The sequence below is a fragment of the Vipera ursinii genome (assembly GCF_947247035.1).
Source record: "Vipera ursinii genome assembly, chromosome: 14".
NCBI lineage: Eukaryota > Metazoa > Chordata > Lepidosauria > Squamata > Viperidae > Vipera > Vipera ursinii.
The window spans coordinates 911,360-929,638 of record NC_139527.1 but is presented as its reverse complement, the minus strand read 5'-3'; the positions used below and the strand labels follow the sequence as shown (position 1 = coordinate 929,638).

The following is an 18,279-nucleotide window of genomic DNA, read 5'->3' as shown; positions in this document are numbered from 1 at the left end:
CCCTCCCTCCCTTCCCTTCCCACTGCACTGCGTAGGCCTGAAAGCAGGAAAGTGGCCATGGAGCCGCAGAGTATTTGTCCACCGCTCGCTGCCCACTCGCCCCCCTTCAGAACGGCTGGCTTTCCTCTCGGGCGCCCCTCCCCGCCCTGAAAGCCCTTACCTCCACCACGGCAAAGCCCTTGATGGGCCTGGATGGGACCGTCTGGCTGTCGAGCGATGTGACGGTGTACAAAGAGCCCACGTCAGAGGCCGAAGCCGTCTCCCCGTTGTCCAGCTGCTCCCCAAGGCTGCCCAGGCTGCCCAGGCTGCCGGTGCTGCAGAGTGACAGGTCCAAGCTCTCCTGGCTGGAGACCCCGTGCGGCTCCAGCAAGCCGGGCGGGACAGCCGCCTCCAGGCCAGCTTGGAACTGGTCCACGGAGATGTCGCTGACGGTCCGGGAGATGCCCTGTGAGCTGCACAGGGAGGCCTGGCTGGTCGAGGCGGAAGCGCTGACGCTCATGGCCGGCGTGACGCTGCTGGAGCTGCTGATGTCCAGGCTGTCCACGCTGCTGGACACCACCGGCTTCTCCAGCTCAGTCCGACCCTCCCCGCCCTCCGCCTTGTCCTTGTCCTTCTTGGGCTCCTCCTCCTGTACCGGGATGTAGATCTCATCTCTGAAGACGCCGCCATGCGCGTTGCAGGCCTTGCGGATGGCGCTCCGCACCACCCCTTCTTCCAGGTGGGTGGGGATCCCCGAGATCACCAGCAGGCGGCTGTGAGCCGTCGCCCCGACCAGGGCCTGACAGGCGTCCGCCACCGCGTCGTTGGTCACCCCCAGACCCTGGGGGTCCTTCCTGGTGAGGTGCCGAAGGATGATCAGCAAAGTGAGGGCCCGATGGAACCACAGCATGTCCTCTGGTTTACTCCCGCCGATGCTCAGCAAGGCCGGGTCGGCGTCGGCCGTGCGGGAGGAAGACCGCTTCCCCGAAGCCGAGGTCTTCTCCCGTTTCATCTTCACCTTCTTCCTCTTGGACAGGAGACTGGGGCTCTGAGGGGTCTGCCCGGGGGAGGAGGAAGAGGAGGAGGAGGAGTCGCTTAGATTTGGGCCACTGGTCGAAGACATCACATTGGCGGTGATGCCCATGTTGACCGGCAGGGTCACTTCGGCCACAGCCAGGCAGACCTCCATCAGGGCGTGGAAATAGGTGGAGAACCTGCCCTGGTCGGGGCCCCCCACCCCAGCCCCGCCACAGGCGTTCCCAGACACCCAGCTCTGGGTCTCTTCGTCGTAGAGCTTGTGCAGCTCCGATTGGAGCGCCATCAGCACGGCCAGGCAGGGGTTGAGCTGGAGGGCGATGGAGGAGGAGTGGCCCGCCGGGCTCTTCCGCTGCTCCAGGCTGTGGACCTTGCGCAGCAGCTCGGCCAGCAGGTGGAACAGCAGCTCTTTCACGCAGGGGGCCATGCTGGTGGTCCACAGGAAGTTCCCTGGGAGGGTTGGAAGAGGACGGTGGGATCTTGAGCAGTTCAGCCAGAGGGAGACCGCCTTCGGCAGCTCTTTACCAATTTACACGTTGTTTTCACTGCCTGATCTTCGAAACTCAAGGTGGGGAAACCTGCCCTCTGCTCTTAACTGGAACCCAGGCGGGCTTAGCTCCAGCAACCGAGAGGTGCCAGGCTCAGCCCTTCAGCTTCCCAGGAGCCCAAAGGAGGTTGTGGAAGAGGCCACAGATGCCCCTGGGCCTTCTGGGACTCTCTTATCCTGCAGATTCCTTGGATCACACGCCCAACACCGACCAGGTCGCCCTTTTCACCCAAACTGAGACCCGGGGCCTACCCCTTCCACACTACGAATTTCTCATTTTGGCTTCAGCTAGAGCAATGGAACTGTTCCATTGCTGCCATGTTTCCAGGGCCGTAATATCCCCTCAAATCACGTTCCCCCCCAGCTATGAAATGTGCCAGGAGCCGCTTTTCTCTCACCTAGAATTCCCACCACTTGCAGGAAAATCGAGGCAGGGATCGCGTCTGGCTCGTCATCGGATCGTCCCTCACCGTCCTCCTGCTTCCAGGTAAGCAGCTGCTCTGCAAAGGCCACGGCCAGGGGGAACTCGAGTGGAAGAGAGTGCAGGACCAACACGGCACCAGGAGGGGGGGACACGCCTTGAATGGAGACCCACAAAAGCAGAAGAGCTTATTGGTGGAATTTAGACTCGGAATGATCTTTCTGTGTATGTTATTTCCATAAGAGGGGGTGAATCAAAAGCCAAAATATCTGACACACACCAAAAGTAAATCATCAGCGCCCTGCACTTTTCCCCTGCCCGAGAATAAGGCTTCTCTTCGCTCACAACGTCACTGCGAAAACCTGGTCAATTGACGTAGCTCTGTTGGTATCTGAGCTCCAGCTGCACAAGTCACAGCTACATTCAGGATACTCTCCTGACACCCGGCTCAACTCTAATTTCTGCCCAGCTTCTGACCATAATTCTAAAGTTCTGGTTTTCAATCGTACCCAGTTTGATGTGGACCTTGTCTGTGGAGATGATGACCGAAGGATACTGGTTGGTGGTGGGGGGTGGGGTCAGGCCCGTGTTGGTAGGGGAAGCGTCCCGAGGGTAGCAGACGGCCTCGATGAGGTTGAGCTGACCGTTCTTCTTGACCTTGTGGCCCAGGCCGTAGAGCAAGATGCGGGCCCAGGGGGCCTTGTAGAGGGATGAGCTGGAAAAGATAAGGACGGCTTAGCCAGCAACCTCCGGGCAGGGGGAGCCGTCCTTTCCCTGGCTTGTATCCTGACCCAGTTGAAGAGGATCAGTTGGGGAACAGGAGAAATTAGCCGATTCCGGCAGGCTGTGGCTCGGAGACCCAGCCTCAACTCCTCGCCCTCTGCTAGGGTCACTTACTCTTTACGGAATCCGGACTGGCTTTCCTTGCAGGACACGATGACAAAGGCAGCCCCGGGAAAATGGACGTCCATGTTTACTTTGGATTCAGAAATGGGGAACTCCTCCGAGGGAAACTGCTCAGGAGCATTCTGGAAACAGGAACCAAAGCAGCTCACTGGAGCAATTCAGGACTGCCAGCCAAGAAGCGATTACACCCCAAAAGGCCCCTGAGTAAGCGGGAGGGGGAGAAAGCGAGCCAGCCAGCAGACAATCCTGGGAGGCTGCAAGGCTGTGCTGGCTGGCTGGTTTCCTTTCCGACTTGCCTGCAGGAAGAAGCAGATCTGCTTCATCAGGTCGAGCAAGCTCTCCTCTCCCTGGTGCAGGGTGCGAGCGATGGCGATGGTGAGCCATTCCTGGACCGTCTCGGCGTTGCCCTGGAAGAAGAGCTCGGTGGCCGAGCAGTTCTGGGAATGGATCGAGTGCTGGAGGGACTGGGCCAGAAGGATGGAGGTGGAGCTGATGGTACCGTCTGGGCAGGAAGAAGAAGAAAAACAGCCCGTTCAACTCTGTCTCCCAGGGACCAATTTCCCCTTTGGGAAGACAATGTGGAGATAGAATCAGACTCGGCTTCGCGGCCAATGCCCGGCCATTGCAGGGACCGCTCTCTTTCAACAAGCAGACATAGATTTACGGGCAAAACCCCCCGCAGCCCCCTTCGCTGATTCAGCCGAGCCTCCCGCCCTCCAGATGCCGAGAGGAGATGGCGCTACCTGGAAGGGGAGGGGCCAAGAGCTGGTTGGAGAGCAGCTGGAGGTGCTCCAGGGTGATGTCCCGCACGCTGAAGAGCTGAGTGAACAGGTGGGGTGTCTTGGGGGCAAAGATGTTGAGCAGGGCCATCCGGCAGTAGAGGCGAGCCAGCACAGCCTCGCAGCGAAGGAGCTCCCTAAAACGGAACAGCCGCCTTGATATGCTGCCCTCCACCAGCTGCAATCCCCGGAAGACTCCGGTGGCCTCCAGAATTGCAGGCTGTCAAGGGGCAACTTCCCACCCTCAACACTAACGGACACCTAAGTATACTCAACAACCCTATGAGCGGCAAGAGGTGTCTTATCCTCTGAACTTACGTCAGGGCCCTTTACTAGAGGCTGCTCTACAGCTGGTCCTGAACCCGTGACCTCAACCGGGCCCAAACTTTCTGTTCTTAAGGGAGACATTTGCTAGGTGAGTTTCGCCCCCTTTCATCACCTTCCTTGCCACAGTTCTTAAGCGAAACACCGCAACCCATGAGTTAGTAACATGGTTGTCCTAAGTCACATTTTTCAATGCCGTCGTAACTTTGAACGATCCCTAAATGAACTGTCGTAAGTCGGGGACTAATTTAGCCGGGATCTGCTTACAGCTTCAGGATATCAGGTCTGGAGGCCCAGGAGGCTGCCTGCCGACTGTCGTCTCCCCTTACCTGTGAATCTGGATGTTTGAATTGTCCAGAGACACCAGCCCGTTGGTGGCTGTCCTCCTGTGGCCGGCCGGGGGCCGCTCCAGCATGTCGATGGGGTACCAGTACCTGACCAAGACCCCCTCGCTCCGCAGGTACGTCTCGACCTGCACCAGCTCGTTCACCTGCGAGGACAAACCCCGCCGTTGTTGCCCGAGAGGCTTGGCACGGGGAGCAATCCCAGCGAGCCCAGAGCTTCCCACCCAGCTCAAAGGGCGGCACTACTTGCCGAATCCACGTCCAGGACGACGCCGTGCAGCCCGAAGGTCTTCAGCATCCCGCGGATGGCAAACTTGGGCAGGGCGGTCGCCACGGCGTTGGTGGCCACGTTGTTGCTCTCTGGGCAGCGGGTCACAACCGTGAGTCCTGGCAGCAGGAGAAGGGGAAGCTTAGTGCCAGGGCCTCTGCGAGCAGTAGCTGAGCTTTCCCTGCTGGGTCCCTGGCCTCAGGGCGGGCGCCTGCTAGGGACCCGGCTCTGTCAGCAAACTGCGTGCAGTAAGTTGGTAGGAAGCCTTCAAGGCTGGCAAAAGCCCCTTGGATTCCCAGCAGGGATCTTTACTGCGACTGGGGCAATGCAACTGTATCATGGCCGCAAGTTCAAACGTGGCTTTCTAGGTGTGAACTGCCCGCTCCAGCAGAGCTGCGGCTGCATGTCCAGTGGGGCGTTTCTCTCCAAACTCCTCCTGATCGCAACTCCCAAAGCAGAGGTACCTTTCCGAACTTTATCGATGGTGAACTTGTTAGCCTCATCTTTGATGTCCTCGATGGTGGGAAGATAGAGGTCACGAGGGATACCCCCATTTTCCTCATAGAGGAACTCCACCGTCTGCCGCGCTATGTCAACCATGCCTGAAATGCAAACCAGCCTCTGGATTGGCCTCCGGTAACAGATCGGGCAGGCCGAGGGGGCGAAGGGCTCCTCCTGCCCAGAATTCCTGGCCTTTCATGAAACTGCACGAACGCCCACGGAGAAGGAGGGGCAGGCAGGACAGCCCAGGCTCTCAACCAAGGCAGGGACCCCTGTCCAGCCCCAAAGAGAAGCATTCTGCTCTTACCTAACTGCAAAGCTCCCTTAATTTGATCCAAGCCGGACTTCCTCTCGGCTTCATTTCGGAAACGCCTCCTAATTGTGGGGAACACCTTGGTCTCCCAGGCTTTGACCAGCAGGGCGTAGTGGTCCTCCTGCAGAGGAAGGCAAAGCTTCGCTGGGGGAGGGGGGAGGAGGGCTGCCAGGCATCCAACCACCCTCGAAATCGCTGCCTCCCAGGAAGAAGGACAGGACGGCCCATCCACCCTGCTGGCTTGGACAAGGCGCTTGTCCAGGAGCCAACCGCTCCTTCTGCTTACTCGGGGGGCATCGTCATCGTCATCGTCGTCGCTCTCGTCGTCTGCGATGGGCGGAGGGTGAGGATCGGGCCCCGAGATGATGAAGTTCTCGTAGCTGCGCTCCATTTTGTAACGGCAGGAGGAGTCGCTGTCGTACTCTGGAGAGAGAGGGGGAGGGGCGTTACGAGAGGGAAGGGGCAGGAAGGGGCCGTGACCTTTCCCATCGCCTGCTCCTTCCGCCTCTTATGACTGACACTATGTCGTTTGGATCTTATGATTTATGACGACTATATTTTAGGATCGTGATTTATCACATGTTGCTTGTATGGACACCAAGATCTTTTGCACCGGAGACAAATCCCTTGTGTGGCCAGTGCAGAAGTCTCTTATTCTTAGTCCTAGTCCTGTCCTAGATTACCCTACATTTGGCTGGTTAGCAGTTACTAGACAAATATATTCTGATTGATTCATTCAGCAAAATTTGTCTCCAACATTTGCCCGGGAGTAAAAGGAAACCATTCGGCCTTCTTTCGTCCAAGCCAACGTGCCTATCGGCCTCTCCCACCGCTGCTTTCAGAGTTTCCCCAGAAGGCCGCTGGTGAGCCATCATCCCTCCTTGCATTGTGCTGGTTTCGCTTTGCGGGGGGGAGGGGGCACAGAGGGGAGGCAGTGGCGAGGGCCTGGCAGGCCAAGGGGGGGCCTCACGTTGCTGGGCGGTGGCCACGGCTGCGATCCTGCAGGGGGGGCCATGAGTCCCGGGGTCTGAAGCGGTGCTGGTGCCGGCGTCGTTGTCGCTGTCGGAGGCCATGGCGAAAGGCAGCGCCTCAAAGTTGGCGCTGATCTCCTCGGCCAGGTCGATGCAGAGGTCGGCGGCGTTTCGGTGTGCTTGGCCTTCCACGTAGGCAAACGGGTGAGAGCCAAAATTGGCCCGCACCTTGGTGTTCTAGAAGGAAGCAAGAAGAGAAAGGACTCAGCCTTTGGCCCTGGATGGTCTTGCTCTCTTCCAGAAAACATTCCAGAAGTTTATTATTATTTCCTTTTTTGCAAGGTGACGGTATTAACTGTAGTAGAGAGAGGAGAAAAGCTGTAACGTCAAATCAATGCTATTCTCAGACCTGCTTTTCCCTTTCTCAAGCGGATCTGAGCAGGGAGAGAGATCTGAGGTCCAACCTGCCTTCTTCTGGATATGGACCACGGGCCACATTCCCCCAGACACGTCTTCCAGATACGGCCCCAGGCGCTGTCCACAGTAGGTGAAGTAGACCCTGCCTTTGGCCGGCTGCCCTGGAGGAGGAGGGGTCCCTTCTGTCCGTTCCCAGCCAATGCCGGCCACGTCACCTAGGGAGAAAGCCAAGGGGCCAGAGGGGGGCTGAGTGGGGCTCTTCCGCAGCCCTGAAGGAGGCTTGGTGGCTAACAACAGGCCACAGTAGGCTTACCAGGCGAGAGGGCCACATCCAGACGCACACTCTTCCACTGCAGCAAACTGGAACCGTTGTAATGAACGGCTCGCCCGTTGCTAGAAATGCACGAAGAAAGAGAAGCTGTGACTCTTTCCTAGAGTGCCCAGGTTTAGTAGCTAAACGTGGCCGTGGCAGGCAACTTGATAAAGCCACATCTTAATTAACTGAAAGTCGGTTTATCTCATTTAGGGATCCCTGTGCTTGACCCAGAGCTGCCCTCTTCCTGTTTTACTTAATTCCCCCTGGATTAATTAACCAACCCTGGGCTCCAGTTAACCTACTTGTGGAAGAGGCAAGTGCCCACGGGGTTTGTCCAGGCTCCGTCGCGTTTCTCAGCTTCCGTGGCAAAGCCAAATGAAACAATGGGGCCTGTGTCATCGTCTGCGTCTCCGTAGGACACAATTTCAATCTCCCAGTAGAAAGAGGGGGCCTAGGAAAGGAACGTCCGCGGGTGAACCGAGAGCTTCACAGTGCTCTTCCGGAACTGTAGCTGTGCCCAGTGAATTCTCACCTGCACGGGAACTGCCGAGGTGGCATAAATGAAGGTGCCCCGAGGAAGCCCTCCCCCTGCGCTGGGATCCGCCAGGAAGGTCACCGCGGCGAGATGAGAGGAGAACATGCAGGCTCGCACAGGTGGGAAGACCCTTGAAGGACTCCAGGTGATTTCTTTAGGCTGAATCAAGAAGACACAGAGCTGCATTTAATCAGAGCTGTCAAGGTTATGATTTGGTGACCGCAACGCACAAGGAGCCGTATCCTTGACCGGTGGCAGTCTTGAATCGAGAGGCCTTGGGATGGTTGATGCCCGGAGCTTTGACCTGGCCACGGGCCAGAGAAGGTGTTAGTCCAGCCTTCTTGCTCTCTAATATTTACCTGCCTTCGGTCTGCCTGGAGGGGTGGCGGGGGCGGGCGAGCGCTATCACGGTAGAGCATCCGCAACCTTTCACACTGCGCTTCGACAACCAGGAGCCGTTCCGCTAGAAGGTTGCAAAAAAAGCCAGAAAGATGTCTCTTCAGACTGCCTTGGCGCAAGAAACTCCCAGCAGAACGTCTCTAAAGCTGCATTTTCATTTCAGGTGCTATTGATACACCAACCGCTTCTTCTAAAGGACCAGCTGCTGGTCAACCAACAAAAACAAGGGGTTTTTCCCGCTGGTCCTTGAAGTAAGGAAGGAGAGGACTAAAGCTCGTCTCATCCCTCTTATAACTAGCAAGGAAACTAGAGGAGGACAAACCAGCTTGGTAGTCTTTGAATCCAGGATCTGGGATCTCTACCATCTGATCCTGTTTTTTAATCCACAATATTTCCCAGGCAGACTTTCCTTTGCTCCCTTAAGAACAACATCTAAGGCTTGTTTGGGTCACAATAATCCAGTCTAAACCTCTGTGACGAGAAGACTCGGCTCTTACCAGGGCTGCATTCCTGGGCTACAAGGTTGAGGACTTCCACAGCAGCTGGGCACTGCTGGATGAATTCTTCACAGAAGGAGGTGTCCTCCAAGAGCTGGGCCATCACCAGGCATGCTCTGGGGGGGCGTGGGGGGTAAAGAGAGAAAGAGAGAGGGGAGGTCTTTAGTAGGAGTTCTTGGGAATGGCCGATGACTTCTAGAGACCACCACGCGGGTCGAACAGACAACTAGGAAACAGCTCTGGCTTCCGGCTTCCTCAGTTCCTTTGCCTGTCAGGCCTTGAAGGAACATGCTGGGTCATTTTGCTTGCTGGAAATCTCATCCAGCAAAAGGGGCGTCCCTCAGACCTGCTCAGGTGAGCCAAGCACTCCAGGCAAAGGCCTTGCGACCACAAACCAGAATGGCCGAGCACCCACAGAACCCCGGTTGGATCTGGCGTCTCCCCCCACCTGGTTCGGATTTCAGCCAGGAGTCGCACCACGGCCATGACTGCCGTCGAGCCGTCTCCCGTGGCGGGCAGCGAGGTGTGGATAGACAGGCTGCCTTCCTGAGGGAGCAACATGGACTGGACGGCTTGCATGACCTTCTCGGTGATGGACAGCTTCTGCAGAGGCAGCGCCTGAGGAGAAGGGAAGAGATAAAAAAACAAGTTGTTAGTTTCTGGAAAAGAAAGGAAGAAAGGGCCGTTCTCACGATGATACAGGCGTCATGCGAGCCAGAAATGAAGAATCAAGGCAGCTGGGCACATTCGGGCATTGATTACTGTTGACTTTCTAAATCTCTTCCTCAGACGTAGAAAACTTAGCGTTCTCCCCTCCACATTATCTCACGAACTGGTCTTTTTAAGGATCTAAACTGTGGAGCTGATGGTTGAGCTTGAAGGTAGAAACTACACGTTCAATTTAAACATTCAGGCTCTTTCCTGGCACTAAAAGCAGCTCACTCACCTCTGACCGGGGGATGCAGAGCCTCGATAACGGAATCGTTAAGACGTCCGAGGCCTGGGAGGTCTTCCTACAGTCTATACTCAACGGTGGGAATTTGACCGTGGCGATCCCTTCCTGCTCATTGATGGAGGCCACCACCCCGATACTTCTGGCTATTCCTCTACCCAGCACCTGTCAAGAGAAGAGGAACACGTTTCAGATCCTTCCGGGGCTCCCAATTAATTACCCACTGAGGCCGTGGGGACAATGCGAGGGCCAGAACAGATGGCAGCAGAAAGGTAATGGGATTTGAGGGCCTCTCAGAGGCTGGCCCACCTGAACTTCGGAGCCGATTTTGATGGTCTCCTTGAAGCCCCCCAGGGCACACAGGGCAGCCACTGCCTGGCGAGCGATCCTCTGCAGCGTGGCAAGCTTCCTCCCGTTGCTGCTGCCGTTCTCTAGGATGCTCTCGGCGTACTTCCCCAGCTGGGGGATGTACATCAGAGCCCGAGATAAGACCTAGGGACAGAAAGAGACCCCAGACATGTTGGAGGCATCAATGAACCAAATCAAAATCGGATGAAAAATGGTGGCCTCGCGTAACGCATTAGGCATCACCGATATATTCCTTCAGGGGATCCTTTTTATGAAAACGCTGCTATTTCAGACTCCAAAGGTTCATTTTCTCACCATCACGAGGGGCCGAGAGGCTTTATTAGGCCACTTGCCTGCAGAGAACAAACAAGCCCCCTCCCCAAAGCCAGCCCTGAGTCGCGCTGCACTGGGGAGGCAACGGACGGGTCAAGAGGAGCTTCCCGGGCCCAGCAGACGCTCGCGGCTCCTCTCAGCCCAAAGCAGCCGAGGCGGGAAGCGCGCCTGAATCCCGGAGAGGCAGAGGCCCTCGCTAGTTTCCAGACACCCCAGAATGGCGAGCCCGGACCAGAGCAGAGAAAGCAGGACGGGGTGAAAGAGAGATGCGAGATGGTGAGTCCTCCTCCCGCTTACTTTTTCAGCGGTGGTGGTCCATATCTGAGCAGCATTCGACTCGGGCGCCATGAGCAGGCTGTGGAGCAGAGCGATCACCTCTGCCGCCATGCTGTTGGCCACGTGCCCACTGATGAAGGGCCGCACAGGGTCAGTCCTGATTTGGGAGAGGGGAGTCGGAGGATCCAGGGCAGCCCAGCTCAAACCCCCCTTGCCCACCACCCCCTTCATGCCCTCTGAGCCTTACCAAAGAGGAGCTGAGAGCAAAGGATCAATTTGCAACCTTACTTCCAAGATCCAGGATCACGGCCCCCTTGTTGGTCGGTCCTTGGAAGGTCAGAGGTCAACCTACCTGGCCAGCTCCGAATTCCGCTCCCTGCAGACGGAGGTCTGGGCCGTCTTCTTTTTGTCCCCGGTCGAGAGGCCGCTGGTGTTTTCGGGACTGACCGTCTCCACTGGGGGCCCCACGCTCACAATCAGCCCGGATTGGGCCCACTTGGTGGCCTTCCGCAAAGCCGCGGCTGCCTCCTCCGTGATCACCTCGCAGCAGCCGCTCTGGGGAAGAAACGCCTGGCTTGCAACGGGCCTCTCCGGGGCAGGCCGGAGGGCTGGGGAAAGCGACGGGGCCGCGCTCACCTTGGTCATGTCTCGGTCCATCTTGACCACCTTCTCCATGTTTGCGCCCGTCCCGAGGCGAAAAGGCCGACCTTCCGAGCTGCTGCAAACCGGAGGACCAGAGAGGGTGAGGAGGGGGAGGGAGGGCAGCAGAGGGCCCTTGAGGCCCTTTCGCCCAGCCCGGCTTACCTCAGGAGCGGCTGGAGGACCTCGTGAGACGACTGATCTTCCCGCTTGTGAATAAATATGGACAGCTTGCCGTCCACGGCCTCGCTCTCCTCCCCGGGGTCTTTGTCTCCTTTCAGGGAGCTTTTGGGGTTGGCTTTCGTGAGGGACGTGTCTGCCTCCGAGGCGGTTGGCGAAAGAACCGTCTGGCATCCTGTTGGGGGACGAGCACCTTTCAATTTCAGCGGTTCTCTGCCCGTTTCACTGAACCCGCAGCCCCTTCTCCCCCCTTTTATGGGGCAGATTCATCTAACACGGAACTCAGAATACAATCTTGCAGTAACTCAGCCAACACCCCAATTCCAATACGCCGGCAGTCCAGACATCTAACAGGCGCAAAGGTTGAGAAACACTGGCTGAAAGGGAATGTTTCGCTGAAGCTTCCCAGATGTTGAGAAATCTCTTCTGGATCCCCTCCCCCCCCCGTTGGTAGAGAGGAAACCCGGCCATCCCACTACCTGGAACAACGTAGTCCGCCAGCTTGGCCAAGAGCAGGGAGGCAATTTTCGAGGCCGGGTCGCTGGGATCGTCTTGTTCGCTGTTCAGGGAAGGCACGGAGTAACTCCACGGGGGCAGCTCCACGTTCCCACAGTCCTCCACGCTCATGAGGGGAAGAGCCGCGCGGCAGAGCTGAAGGATGATGAGGACCAGCTTGGGAGAAGGACGCTGGTCCAGGAGCAGAGAGAGGAGTTTGGACACGCAGGCCGGCTGGCTGAGGATGGCTTTGCCAATGTGGCTCCTGGGGGACAGAAAGGAAGGAGGGGCCCCTAGAAGGACATCCAGACCGGAGAGCAGAGCAGCTGCTGGTAAGAGGAGGACTATTGCTCAACGCCACGACACACCGGTCACAGCAGGGTTTAGCCCCAGGGTAAATCAGGCCCTCCAGCCAGAATTGGCTGGGGAATTCTGGGAGGTGAAGTCCAGACACGAGGCTGTGCGCGACTCTACCTGGAAAGGTCGTTCAGGAGACTCAGGACGTCTTGCAGGGCGTCGTTCCCGGCCGCCTGGTTGCCGCAGCACTCGGTGGCCCGGGCGAGGTGGTTGGTCAAGAGGCTGGAGACCTGGCGAGCGAGACCCGAATGCACCGCCTCCGTGGACCCCCCTGCAAAAGGATATGCCCTGCTGAGAGCAGTAAAAAGTAGCCCTGGGCCCTCCTGCATCCGTGGGTGACCCTCTTCCTCCCCCGCCCCCCCCGAAGCCTTCCCCCTCCCCAAGCATCTCACCAAGGAGGAGGGAAGCCCCCCCCCCCCCCGAGGCTGAAAAGCCAGGAAGCCATGCTGGGTTTTGCCTTCCAGTCTATGGATTCACTTCTGCAGAGAGGACTGGACACAAGGGGGCTTCACACACACACACACACACACACACACACACACACACACACACACACACACACTCCCCATCCAGCCGTGCACCAAGCCTCCTACCTTCCTCCTTCTCCCACTCGACGCAGCGGTTGGCCAGCACCTGAAAAGCAGCCCAAGCCATGATGGCCACCTTCTGCTTCTTGGTCTGCTTCTCGCTGGAGCTGGACTCGGCCTGGCTGCTCAGGCTGCACAGACGATCCATCAGCTGCACCAGCCCGCTGCGCACCAGGCACTTCTCTTCGCTCCTGGGGGGGGAGGAGCAGCAGCAGGGGGCCGTCACATTTGGGCCCGGGGCGGCGGGAGTGGGCGAGGCCGAGGGACACCCCCCAGGCGGGCACGGCCAGGGCAGCTCCACCCCCCCTCCCCCCGAACTCGCCTGGTGTATGGGATGGTGCACAAGAGGCCGATGCTGTTGGCGCAGGCGATGGGGTAGCGGGCGCAGAGGGCCACCACCGAAGTCATGGTCTCCCCAAACGCCTCCTGCACCTGCTCTACCATCCCGCCACAGGTGAGCTCTTCGATTCTGAGGAAAGAGAGAGACTCAGACGCCCGCCCACCGGAGGGGATGAAAAGCAGCTTTTCTCAACCTCGGCAACTTGAAGAGGTGGCCAAGGTTACAAAGTACAGCTGGAGAGACGGGTTTGCTAGCCAAAGCAGGGTCATTGCCTGGTCTCTGGGCCATTTTATCCTGCAGGCCTTCAGAGCGATGGCCCCCCTCCCCCTCCCAGCCCTCTCTGCGTGAACTGACCGGGGGCCTCCCTGGAGCACCATGGTGACTGGGCCCACGAGGTGCGTCACTCCGCCCACGCGGACCGCAGCGGTCAGCAGCTCCCTCATGTGCACCAGGGCCTGCTTCCGGGTGTTCCCACGCCGCCATCGCGTCTGAGCCGCCAGCAGGAAGCTGCTGCTGGACACCTGGCCGGAAAGGGAAGATGAGCGGGCGGCTAGGGCCCCTGACCGACTTGCTGGAGCCGGCTCCGGCCGTGACCTTTCCCCTGAGGGAAGCCCATCGCATTAAAGCGAAAAAAAAGGGTAGGGACTCCCGTTGTGCCAGAATGAAAATAAATTTTAGAATATCCTTAGATGTTCCAACCTCCTAAATGGCACGCTACTTGAATAATTAAATACTATTTTTTTAGATGAAAACAGCCTGTGGGTTTTCAATATTTGTAGGTAACTTGGGCTGGCTGTTTTTCCTGCCGGTTCCCAAGAAACCTATTTGTGTTTGGTGAGGTTTGCTGGAGAAATGAACCACGCCTGGCCAGGTCAAGCCGCTGCCAGGGATTGGGTGAGCCCGAGAGGCGGGACTTACTCCTTGCTCAGGATTGGTTCCGATGAAGGCGAAGAGCTGTCCCAGCAGGACACTGTAGGTGGGCTTGTCCCGGCTGTCCTCGACGGCCAGGGACTGCAGGAGGGTGAAGGAGCTGCTCCGGTGGCTGGGAACGTGGCGCCGCCTGTGTGGAGACCGGGCCTTGATCAGCAGGCCCGCTTGCCGCGGCTGCCCAGCCCAGCCCGGATTTTAATTCCAGGATGCCCACCTCTGGCTCGACCTGGAGAACTCCAGGTCTTCGTTAGCGATCATTTCCAGATCCGAGGGTGCCGACATGCTGCGGAGGAAAACCGGCTGGCGAACGGCGTGGGAGACCACCTTGGTTTCTGAGGCTGACTTGCAAGCTGCGCACGAAGGAACAGAAAGATGGCTGACCCTTCGTGGCCCAAAGCCTCCCTTCCGGAAACCCGGGAGAGACAGGCAGCCCTTCTTGATCTCGAGAAAGGCCCTTGAGGCCAGCTGCTGAGCAGCCCCCCTCCACCCCTCACCTGGCGTCTCTGCCGGGGTGCCGGAGATGCTTCGGGTGAGGCCCGACTGGGCAGCAATGGTGACGTGCAAGAGCAGCTCTGCCCGATTCATCAGGCTCTTGACCAGGACTTTGGTCTTGGCCATGGGGTGCAAAGGCTTCTGGACCACCGAGTTTACTTCCTGGAAGAATTTCTCCCTAAAGAAGCGTGAAGGCCAGAGACAGATGGGCTGGTTGTCTCCTTCTAGCTTCAGGAGGTGGCCAAGAGGGCAAAGAGCTGGACGGACGCACACTGTCCTCCCCCTCCCCCCCAACCAGGAAAGAGCAGAGGTGGGCAAACAGGCTCCCCATCGCAACGCTGCAACGGTGACACCAACCTCAGCGAAAGGACCATGTTCTCGAGATCCCCTCCGTCGAAAGAAACCTCCTTCATCGAGCACAGGAGTTCCAATTCTTTCATTTTGCTCTGCAAGGAGGGGAAGGGGGAAGCAAAGAGGTGGGAAAGAGGACCAGAGACGGAGGATCCAAGGGAGGCTCATCTTTTTGTTCTCAAGACAGGCCCATTCTGGATCCGATCCTTCACACCCCCAAGGATAACCCTTGGAAGGCAGCCACTGCCTGCCTGCCCTGCAAGTGAGCCTCGCAGAGGCCTCCTCGGAAGGCCCCGATCCGAGATCTATTTCTTCGCTTGATTTAGCTTCTATGGTTCTTTTGGCTCTTCTCCGCAAGAACGCCCGAGAATTCTCTTTCTGCAGAAGCTGCTCCCTCGCTCCAGACCGAGAACCTTTCCTAGACGTCTGGAAGGACTAAGCCACCGAGACGCTCTTTGTCACCTCCCATTCCTCAGGGCCCCCCCCCAACCCCCTGGAGACCCCTTTCCCTGGCATACGTGCTGGGAGAAACCAGCTCTCCCCAGCAGACATCTAATTTGCAACAGAGAGTCAGACAGAGAGTTTTGAAACTGCATCTGGTTTACCCAGCAGCAGAGAAAAATACAGTTAAGCAGTTTGTAAGGAATCGAGAGAAATGGAAGGCTAATTCAGGAAGAAGCCAACACCAGACCAGCCCAGCCTCATCTGAGATCCTTTGCTTTTACCTCATTAAAGTGATAATCGTAGAAGAAGGGGACGTTGTTTTCCAGCTTTCCATGCGTGGCGTCTTCCACCTCGCTCTGCCATTTCTGCTCCAGTTCGGCCACACTCTGGCCAAGAGGGGAAAAAAGCAAGGTGAAAAAGCTGGAGCTCTTCCCTCAGCCGGGAATTCAGGAAGAATAATTCACATTCAGCCCACAATGAGCCTCCCGGGACAGGCGGCTGAAAGCGGCCACTGCAAAAACCAGATTTCCACCGCACGCTTTTACCTGCAGTTGTCTTTCCATGGCATTCAGTTTCTTAAAGGTTTCTCCCATAATTTTGCAAAGCAGGTCGTATTCCTCGGCGTGCTCCTCCTGATACTGGAAATTTATGAGAGACTGGAGCGCGTCGACTAGATTCAAGTGTTTGATCACGCACGAAACCACCATTTCTTCCATCACATCTGGCTGGACCACCTCTCTGTTGAAGGCAAAAGCCCCAAGTGCAGAGTTGACAAAGGTCTGACCAACGGGCACTCAGACAAATATCTGACCGAGGCCACCGTTCTCTCCGGCTGCCCATCTGGACAAAGCGAAGGTGACCAACTTCACACACACACACACACACACCTGATGCTGGGTCTAAACTGAGGGCGAGCGCGTCCAGATATTTCCCTCAGCTTGATCATGATTCCGGGCGGGAGTCGAATCCTGGGCAGGTCAAAATAGTGGCCCACAGGTGGGACAAGGACGTCTGATGGGTAAGTGAACTCCTGATCTTCCTCGATGGTGAGAGGCAGCGGGGAGGGGCTGGGCGTCAGAGCTGGTGAGATCACGCCGTTGGCTTCCACTTGCCACTGGCATCTGAAAGAAATGGAACAGCCCGAGGAAAGGCTTGGCTTTTTGTCTCGGGAAGCACGAAGGGGTGTGCTGTGAAACACGCCCGGCGTCCCTTCATGTGGCAACCTGCTGTGGGTCAGTGGCTCGCCTCCTCCTTCCCACCCAGTCCCAGGCTGGACTACCTACCTCTGCAGAAGTTTGGACCGCAGAAGCTCCTGACACGTTTCCTCCTCTTTGGTGATCTCTGGCCCGTTGTACAGGATCCTCAACATCGAGCAGGCCAGGACGGACAAGCCCAGCGCCAGGTCGACCAGGAAGGGCAGCCCGCCAGAGACGTCTTCCGAGGACTCCTGTGCAGCAGAGGGGAAGCCGAGAGTTACGGCCTGCCCACACGAACCGTATAAGACCGATAAAAGTAAAAATCACAAGCACCAAAAGAGCACCAACCCACAAAAGACAGCTCTAATGTAAGGAAGTTAGAGGGAGTTGCCAAGACGCGCCTATGCATTTGTTTTGTGACCGCACTGCCTCCTTTCTCTTCGGGACCTTATTCAGGAGCAGTGAATTAATGGTGAGCTGTCTCTTTAAGCACCACCTGGTGCTCAGCCTCCTCACCAGCACCCTGCCATCCCTTGCAACAGGCAGAAGGATAAACCCGTGTTCAGAGGCTGCCGGGATCAAGTCGAGGTTAGTTACTCCCCAAGCCGAAATGCTGGAGCGAACCCCAGCCCATACCTGTGCCCGGACGGTGCAGGCAAAGCCCCACATGGCTTTATCTGGGGTGTTGTGTTCTCGGCCACTCCGCATTTCAAAAGAGAAGGTGACCGTGTCTCCTTCCACCTGACGGTTTGAATGAGAAGCGATTCCATTAAACAAGCCAGGGAAAGCTGACTCTCCTCGTTTTGTTATTACAAAATACAGAAGGAAATCTAGAAAGAGCGTTCCCCTCTGCCCACGATCCAGGAAATCTATTTTTCTGTACTTGTAGAGCAAGTGGCTTTTTTTTTTCCTTTGAGCTGAAATTTCATCAGCACGGACAGGACAGGGCCGTTTGGTACCTTCACTAAATCTTTAGGCCATCCGGTCCCCAAGACGCTGCGGCTGCCATATCCTAAGGTGTTGCCTCCGTATTCGGCCACCTTCCGACTGTTTGTGTTGGGTCCTGCGTATATCACCAGCTGCAGAGACACAGGAGACACAGCAGGAGGGCAAATCTAAGCCATTGAAGCATTTCTTAAGAGCGCCTGAGAGGGGAGCAAGCCCGTGGCAACATCGTGGCTGGCCTCGTGGATCTTCTGACCTGCAACCCTTCAGAAGGGGCATCAAGGCTGCTCCTGTTTCTTTACAGGCCTCACCCAAGGTGGAGCTTATGGCCCGGCCCCAACTGACCTTATCATAATCGTACTGTGAGGAGCATCGGCTGTCGAACCTCAGGTACAAGCAACGGGCCCCAGGGATGTGCACCGTCTCCTTAAACTTGTAATTGTCCCTGACGGGGTGAACGGTCTCCACCGTCTTGCCAGCAGCCCAAGGAGCTGGGATTTTCAAGCCAGTAAGAAACCCCGGCTCTTCTTTCTCTTCCAGCATCCTGGCATAAACGTAAAACAAAAAAGACACCAAAGAAGTAACTCTATAGGATCTATTAAGCCTCACCTAAAAGAACTGTGGGAACCAAATACTTCCATTGCTACCCCCGTACAAAACTGGCTGCAAAGAAGCATCTTGTCTGCCGTGGTTTTAAAAAAAGGCGTCACTTTTGGAACGTAATAATATATATATATTTTAATTTGCAGGTTTTCTAAGGTTGCTAAGTTTATGGAGAGAAGAAAAACTGTGGCTGTCTTGCACCAAGGCAACTTAAGATGTGTGGACTTCAACTCCCAGAATTCCAGGAGTTGGAAGTCCA

The 18,279-nt window shown here is 57.0% G+C and overlaps 1 protein-coding gene across 1 annotated transcript in view; it reads right to left on the bottom strand.

The window, feature by feature from the left end:
- The window catches only part of HECTD4 (HECT domain E3 ubiquitin protein ligase 4), a 44,819-nt gene that overhangs the window by 9,089 nt on the left and 17,451 nt on the right, over window positions 1–18,279 (bottom strand). Inside the window, exons 21-61 of the mRNA XM_083373899.1 lie at window positions 17,763–17,961; window positions 17,432–17,551; window positions 17,109–17,213; window positions 16,560–16,723; window positions 16,164–16,397; window positions 15,822–16,014; window positions 15,558–15,662; window positions 14,839–14,927; window positions 14,484–14,659; window positions 14,204–14,339; window positions 13,978–14,119; window positions 13,414–13,580; window positions 13,042–13,188; window positions 12,726–12,910; window positions 12,250–12,403; window positions 11,760–12,040; window positions 11,266–11,455; window positions 11,098–11,179; window positions 10,814–11,016; window positions 10,483–10,618; window positions 9,814–9,996; window positions 9,499–9,669; window positions 9,001–9,170; window positions 8,553–8,668; window positions 8,016–8,119; window positions 7,654–7,815; window positions 7,424–7,572; window positions 7,119–7,198; window positions 6,857–7,020; window positions 6,388–6,625; window positions 5,704–5,840; window positions 5,412–5,538; window positions 5,068–5,205; window positions 4,586–4,722; window positions 4,321–4,481; window positions 3,632–3,804; window positions 3,185–3,390; window positions 2,880–3,010; window positions 2,492–2,697; window positions 1,960–2,139; window positions 161–1,464 (exon numbers count right to left, since the gene is read on the bottom strand). Coding sequence (XP_083230025.1) covers window positions 161–1,464; window positions 1,960–2,139; window positions 2,492–2,697; window positions 2,880–3,010; window positions 3,185–3,390; window positions 3,632–3,804; window positions 4,321–4,481; window positions 4,586–4,722; window positions 5,068–5,205; window positions 5,412–5,538; window positions 5,704–5,840; window positions 6,388–6,625; window positions 6,857–7,020; window positions 7,119–7,198; window positions 7,424–7,572; window positions 7,654–7,815; window positions 8,016–8,119; window positions 8,553–8,668; window positions 9,001–9,170; window positions 9,499–9,669; window positions 9,814–9,996; window positions 10,483–10,618; window positions 10,814–11,016; window positions 11,098–11,179; window positions 11,266–11,455; window positions 11,760–12,040; window positions 12,250–12,403; window positions 12,726–12,910; window positions 13,042–13,188; window positions 13,414–13,580; window positions 13,978–14,119; window positions 14,204–14,339; window positions 14,484–14,659; window positions 14,839–14,927; window positions 15,558–15,662; window positions 15,822–16,014; window positions 16,164–16,397; window positions 16,560–16,723; window positions 17,109–17,213; window positions 17,432–17,551; window positions 17,763–17,961 — 7,645 coding nt within the window. The remainder of the gene's footprint in view (window positions 1–160; window positions 1,465–1,959; window positions 2,140–2,491; window positions 2,698–2,879; window positions 3,011–3,184; window positions 3,391–3,631; window positions 3,805–4,320; window positions 4,482–4,585; window positions 4,723–5,067; window positions 5,206–5,411; window positions 5,539–5,703; window positions 5,841–6,387; window positions 6,626–6,856; window positions 7,021–7,118; window positions 7,199–7,423; window positions 7,573–7,653; window positions 7,816–8,015; window positions 8,120–8,552; window positions 8,669–9,000; window positions 9,171–9,498; window positions 9,670–9,813; window positions 9,997–10,482; window positions 10,619–10,813; window positions 11,017–11,097; window positions 11,180–11,265; window positions 11,456–11,759; window positions 12,041–12,249; window positions 12,404–12,725; window positions 12,911–13,041; window positions 13,189–13,413; window positions 13,581–13,977; window positions 14,120–14,203; window positions 14,340–14,483; window positions 14,660–14,838; window positions 14,928–15,557; window positions 15,663–15,821; window positions 16,015–16,163; window positions 16,398–16,559; window positions 16,724–17,108; window positions 17,214–17,431; window positions 17,552–17,762; window positions 17,962–18,279) is intronic.